General features: G+C 40.7%; 1 protein-coding gene across 1 annotated transcript in view; it reads right to left on the bottom strand.

Annotated features, from left to right (window-relative positions):
* Positions 1 to 7,192, bottom strand: part of sfxn5a (sideroflexin 5a) — a gene marked incomplete in the record, with an annotated part of 55,077 nt that overhangs the window by 39,305 nt on the left and 8,580 nt on the right. Inside the window, 4 exon segments of the mRNA XM_032511024.1 lie at positions 1,090 to 1,143; positions 1,331 to 1,356; positions 2,787 to 2,841; positions 6,941 to 6,967. Coding sequence (XP_032366915.1) covers positions 1,090 to 1,143; positions 1,331 to 1,356; positions 2,787 to 2,841; positions 6,941 to 6,967 — 162 coding nt within the window.

Raw genomic sequence — 7,192 nt, 5'->3', positions numbered from 1 at the left:
TTGGGGAGAGAAGCTTCTCACACACTTTTTGGACGCAGTGCTGGTGATATAACAAGCATTGCCTTGAGTGGCTATTGCTGCCAGTGGCCGCGGCGCCACTGGAACACAGCGCAGACGTGCCAGGTGGAATTTAGAGGTAAGATTTCCCCACCCCCACAACAAGCCCACCATCAGCTTCCTCCTAAATATCCCAGTGAGTCCAGATGTGGATTAAATATTTTAGGCTCAAACTTTAGATACTGGTGTTTCCCTGAGCCCAAGGCCGTCTTGAGTGAGTAGAGCGGTCAAAAGTTCTGGAAAAAGCTAGTAGGTGATCCTTGAGTTCAATAAGTTATTGTAGACATGTCTCACATCAGCAGTATTTCTATTAGTTTCTTCTTCTCCACAAACCACACTACTTGACATCTTTAAAATCTTTCTTTTTTAATCTAAAAGTATAAACATAAAAATTGCAAAGTTGATGAAAAGTGGTTATTATCATTATTATTATGTCTGATTTCTTGTGGCACCTTTTTCCGAATGCTTATTTTGCTGCTATTGTCACTTTGGCGTCTTACTGTCAAACGTATTTCTCAAACACTTGACATTTTGGGCGGCTGTGGCTCAGTGGTAGAGCGGTTGCCTGCCAATCGGAAGGTTGGTGGTTCGATCCTCGCCCCTGCAGTCATTGTCGAAGTGTCCTTGGGCAAGACATTGAACCCCGAGTTGCCCCCGGTGCTGCGCATTGGAGTGTGAGTGTGTATGAATGTATATCTGATGAGCAGGTGGCACCTTGTACGGCAGCCCCGGCCACAGTGTATGAATGTGTGTGAATGGTGAATGTATCCTGTAGATGTAAAAGCGCTTTGAGCAGTTGTTAAGACTGGAAAAGCGCTATATAAATACAGCACATTTACATTTACATTTTGTTGGTTTTACAACATCTTGCCAGGACTGCAGCAGAAAATGATCTGGCTGGTGAATACGGGAACATTAAATTAATTTGTTTTGTCTTTATAAATAAATACATGAATTAATTACATAACACTGAAGAGATGTCTCAATAATATGACGTCAGTGTGAGTTTGGCAGGTAAGAAGTAGGTATTACCTGCCAGAAGATAGTTGACAGCAATGTTTGATTTGGGAGAAGGAGGCCAACGACCTGCACAAAGATAAAACCGCTTTACAAAACGACTACAAATATACAGATGGATTACCAAAAAGGAAACAAAACACAGAGCCTAAATGTTACTTTAGAGGGCCAGCCTTGGTTCAAAACAACTGATTTCTGTCAGCATACAATATATGACTGACTTTGCATTACTGAAAAGAATACTAAAAGGTCTTACCACTGGGGTGCCAAATGGAATAAAACCTGTTGAAAGACATAGTCAGTATTATCTTTAATACATCAGTTTCTTTTAAATGTCCTGTATTGGAGTGAAATTCCAATGTTCTTTTTTGATTATGAAATAGGTCAAGCCGCTATCTACATACTGCCAAAGTATTTCAAAGGCTTAATCAGAAACTGTGTCTTTAAACAGGAAGTCAGGACAATTTGTGATGTCACAACCATAATATACATATGTAGAAAGTGGCGCTACAATAATAAAGTCAGAGATTTCTTAATGCTTCATTGGTTTTACCCATCCAACCGCTATTTACAGAAGCTCAAAAAAGACATTAATGAAAAAAGCAATTAATGTAGTTAATGTACATCTTGCGGGAATCAAAGAGAAACTCTTGTGCATTTATTTAGATTATGCCCTCATACTAACCTTGTGCTTGGAAAATATACTTGACTATGACACAAATCTCACCTCTCAATTTTATTTAATCAACCTGATTTTAATTTTGATCAAGTTTTACATCCATAGTTTAAAATTTCAAACTAAAACACCTAACTTCATAGAGCTGTCCATTCACATTAAACCCTATATTTCTACTATATCCTATTGCAGTAATGAAAAGGCTGTTAGAACACACACAATATTTGTACTTTTCAAATGCTTTATGTAAATTGAGTTGTTTCTTTCTTTTTATTATTATTTTATTTTTTGTTTCTCCCCTGTTGTACGTGACCTGTTTGTATTGTACACACTTGTGACTGTATACTTGCTATGTGTTCATTAAGGAAAAAATACACAGCTACAGTGCTTTTACAGTCATTCCCCAGCTGCAATGGCACAGAGTGCAGATGCAGAGGACTCGGAAGCACTGACCAATTAGAGCAGACTTGGCTTTTTTAAAAACAGAGTGTTTATACAGGTATAGTCAGACAGCCTGAATGAGAAAAATATTGGTTGTTTTAACATTAAAAGCAGGAAAACATGTTCTAGTAGAAGGCCAAAATGCAAGAATGAAACTGAAAATGAGCATAAAATGGGACCTTTAACTAGTCTGAAAAGGTTAGACAGAGCAATAGGATTCTGCAAATTCCCATTTGTCTGACATACACAATGTTGGTCCTAACATATTAATCGCTGGTAACTCTTTCTTCCTTTCTCCGCCTTTATTCGTTCTTTCACCCTCTCTCCAACACTTCAAAGTTGCCTTGCAAAAAAGGTGCTTTAAGACCGGACCAAAAAAGAACTTCTTCAGAGAACCTCGGGAACTTCTCTGTCACCGTGGGAGAGAGCTTTTAATCAGCGCCCAGCTGAGTGTGACCTTTTTCAGGCCTGAGACAACCTGAAGAACCCTGTTGAGCCGTGACAGTTCCCAGGGGTGACAGCACCTCCATGTTGGACCACATAACAAGCCCCTAGATCCCACTTCCCCCAAGGCTTCCACACCAAGCTACTGTACCTGACATCCGAAAGGGCATGAGGATCTTCTCCCCTGTGTCAGGGTGGATGATGGCCTGTAATAGAAGCGTAATGATTAGAATCAGACGAGAAGGATTTGGGTTAATTCGGTTCAAATGAATTGGAAAAAGAGTTTTGCTGTGTGGTTAAAGAATGAAGAAAAGTTACAAGTGTGGGAAACTAATTAAAATCACCTTGGGCAGCATCTGGCCCACCCAGTGGGAGCATTCGCCCCATGTTGGCTGGGTGCTGCAGCGGCCCGGGTCCGGCTTACGGCCCTTTACTGGGTGTCATTCCCCATCTCTCTCTCCCTTTCATGTCTATCCACTGTCACTACTATAATAAAACGAAAAGCCCCAAAAAATAATCTTTAAAAAAAAAATATCACCTTAAATATAGTGAGACCACTCCAAACAAGGTGTCAAATTATATAGTAAAGGAGCTATTAAACAGACAGGAAGTGGCTTCGAGCAACAAAGCATTATTACTTAACTCACTTATTTGTTAACCCTTTTCCACTCCTTTAATGTGTGCATTAGGATATTGTTCTTTGAAAGTATTGGTCATAAACCATAGTATGCATGTGGATGTGACTGTCCCAGATTTGATCTCTAGAATCATTTAATCATTTATTACGCCAATAGGGGGTCTTTAAAGTGTATATTACATATTTGTGCCTTACAGTTCTTTCTAATTAACCCAACTGATTGTATGAATGCCGCTGTGTCTTACATAATTACTCTGACACCTTAAATCAACTGTATTAGCACAGATCAAGGTCTGAGGGGTTAAAGACTTTGGTATTGATATACAGTATAACCTCGCTAATCTTTTCAAGTCTTCTCATATGTACCCACCAAAGACTAGCGGCAGCGTTCTGAAAGATAAGACAGATGGAAATCTCTTTCCTCTATTGCGTCAATGGTGATGAGATCTGCTGATTGGAAGGAAACAGAAGGCATCCAGCTTCTTTCTGACGCTCATGGAGCCAATCTTAAAATGTGAAGCAACGTGTATGAGGGCACTATCTTGTCTGAAAAGTTTCAGGTTATACCTAGTCTATCTCCACAGCCCTTGTGGAGTACGGTCTGGCTACACCACACATACAATCTGGGATAAGAGGAAAAACACACTCCGGGTTGTTTGCATTTCTTCAAACCAATCACAATCGTCTTGGGAGACTGTGGTTCTGCTAAAGAGTCTCAGGAAGGAAATTGTTTTGGTGGAACATTTGCACCCCGCAAAAGAAAACGCCACAGACAATATTAAATGAAGTTAACTGTTTACACATTACCGTAATGTGAGCCATTTCCATTTGCTGATAAATGGTTAAACACGATCTCTTACCAGTCTATCACCAGGTGTACTTCATCCACAGCAATCCAAACAATCGGTCCCAAAAATGTCCCAGTTAGAGAAGAAATGCCCTAAACATATTCTTTGTAAATCTTTCACTAAAAGAACCAGGCAGGTCTGCCTTGCTGCTCCATCCAAATGTTCTTCATAACTTGCCATTTTCAGAGTGTAGCTCGCTAGCTCAAAGTGTGTCGTTTTTTTCCGAAGGGAAGGGAGTTTGAAAACCCCAACACACACAGACGGAAGGTGAGGGACAAAGCCTGACATCATGCACCGGATGTCAGGCTTTATCCTGGAAATGCATCATTGATCCAGACTAGGGTATACCTGATCTTGTTGAATTACCTCATGTTACTTGGCCTACACTGTATAGCCAAACAGCCAATAAAACTACACACCAACTAACATGGCTAATAACTGGCAGCTGACATTAGCTCTTATTCAAACCTCTTGTATCCAGATACAGTATATCTAGATTGTGTGATGATCTAGTTAGGACAGAATATAGTTCACACCTGGTGTCCAAAACGTGACTAAAAAGACAGTGAGTGGACACTTGTGATCAGTTTCGCTGTCCTGCTCACATAGGATTTTATCTCAGGGTAAACGGGTCCAGCTGGGGGTGCCTTTTTGTATGGACTTAAAATTTGTGTTCTGCATACTGTATACACACAACAAACCGGACTCCTGAACGTAGTTAGAACAATCATGTTCCAATCCTAGAGCATTCTGGGAGAGATTTGGGTGTACTCACGTGTATTTGGAGCTTTTATTTTAAATACGCTTAAGATAAAAAGAGTGAGGAACTCTTTCTAAAACTCTTATGAAAAGCTGTTGCTGTGGCCGTCTCCATATTACTGTAAATCCGTTTCTGTTGGTTTGACCAGCTGCACCCGCAGTTCATTGACCGTCAGACGTCTTCCAAAGCTGGCACTTCCTGTTAATTAGCACTGGAGTTACTGCCAATCGCCTGCTTCACCCTCTTTGTCATTTCAGTATAATAACAATAAATGAAAGGCTTCTCTTTTAATGTTGCATTTTCCTGTTTTGGGCCATTCCTCTGCATGTTTGTAGTGTACACAGGAAAGTGTTGAGCTAAAGTGTAAGTTTTGTTTACCAATGCACTGACACCATAGTAAGCAGAGATGCTACAAGACAGTGATTGTACAATCCCTGACAAAAGTCTTGTCGCTTATCTATTTTGAGACACCCTCTATTACCCGGCCTTCTTCCTGAACACTTGGTGTCGCCTCGCTCATCTGCAACGCAACCCCCTCCCCATGATGTTCACTCAAGAAATACTTGTTTCCCCTCAAAACCCGATTTCTTATTTAAACCAGACGCCAAGGTCAAATTTTGGCAAGACAAAAGTCTTGTCGCCTATACATAAATTGAAAAGATTTACTGCAAATACTAAAATATGTCAACAAATTAAATAGTGGTGCTGTGAGATCCAAATGTAATATCTTGTATGACTTCCATGAGCTTGAAGGACTGCATCCATGCGGTTTGGCAAGGATTCAGACCATGTGTTGATGAAGTCAAGGAATAGCTAGGAAAGCAGTCTGCATGCTCCAGAGTCATCAATATTCTTTGTGTTGGCTCATGCTTCTCTTATCCCTACCTACATCTGCTCAAGATGTTCTGTCTGGTGACTGGGCGGCCAATCCGGACCATCTGGACTTCTTCGCCTTGAGGAACTTTGAAGTGGAGAGGGAGTATGCGATGGAGCACCATCCTGCGCAGAATTTGGCCTTTTATGGTTGGGAATATAGAGTAGCTAAGATTTCTTGGTATTTGAGATATGATGTGCCCTTCCACCCTGCAGATCTCTCGCACACCCCCATACTGGATGTAACCCCGGACCAGGATTTTTCCGCCACCAAACTTCACTGTTTTCTGGGTGAATCTTGGATTCGTGCGGGCTCCAGTAGGTGACTGTGGTGTAATTCAACAGAAGATTCATCTGAAAAATCCACTTTCTTCCACCTCCGCATTCATTCCTTTTAGCAGCGTGTCCTTGGCACATGCCACACGGTTTTCATTGTCTTTTGTTTAGTGCTGGCTTCTGGGCTCTGATTAGACCATGGAGGCCATCGAGACAGAATCCGCAAACACCGTTCTGGTTGACACAGGACTTCAGGGACCAGGTCTGGTGAGCTCTCGCTGCAGTGGAAAATGGGCTGGCCTTGGACTTTCGAGCCAACAAACGGTCCTCTCGAGCGTTGTCTTGCGGGGTCTGCCTGACCGGGGCTTGTCAAAAACATCTCCAGTGTCTTCAAATGTTTTTTTAATCCTCTGTACTTGACGCTGACACATTGAGGTGTCTGCCACATCAGCAGTGGATCTGGTCTTCAGCCTCTTGATAATCAAAACTTTAGTCTCAGGGTGAATCTTAGGCAGTTTTGCAGAGTCAGTTGCAGTTGATGTGAAGGTCTAGTGTACTGGGGTTGTTTTTATACACACCTGAGACCTGATTGATCCATTATTAGTCCCAGGTGAAGCTCATATAAGGCGACAACACTTATGTCTTTGCAAAAATTGACTCAATAGGCTTTACCAAGCTGTGAATATTAGAAACTTTTTGATAGTTTCTTTTTGCACTGAAACATTATTACAAAAGCTGTTGGGATTAAAATGAGCCATTTCTTGTAAATAAATCTTGATTAGAAATATATTTCAGCGGCACTTCAGGTCAATTTGTACACAAGCAACAAGACTTTTGTCAGGGACTGTAGTGTGTGTATGTGTTATTTTGTGATTGAGACTAAACGTGAATGAAAGAGAGAAACGTCTTACCTGCTTAATTTTTTGAGCTTGCCAAAGCTGTAGAGACAAATAACAAATACCTTTAATGAAAAACACTTTTGTAAGCACTGAACAGTCTCAAGTATTTCTACAGGCCACTTGATGTCTGTAATGTAGTAATGTAAATCCTAGAGCCTTTATTTATTTATTAGACCCCTTTCATGTAAACTGCTCTGGATATATACAGTTTGTCAGTTAAATTCATAAAATGTAAAAACAAAAAAAGCCTTTATATATATATAT

This window comes from Etheostoma spectabile, unplaced genomic scaffold, assembly GCF_008692095.1.
Source record: "Etheostoma spectabile isolate EspeVRDwgs_2016 unplaced genomic scaffold, UIUC_Espe_1.0 scaffold314, whole genome shotgun sequence".
NCBI classification, from domain to species: domain Eukaryota; kingdom Metazoa; phylum Chordata; class Actinopteri; order Perciformes; family Percidae; genus Etheostoma; species Etheostoma spectabile.
Note: the sequence above shows the minus strand (reverse complement) of the source record. Positions and strands in the feature narration are given on the sequence as shown.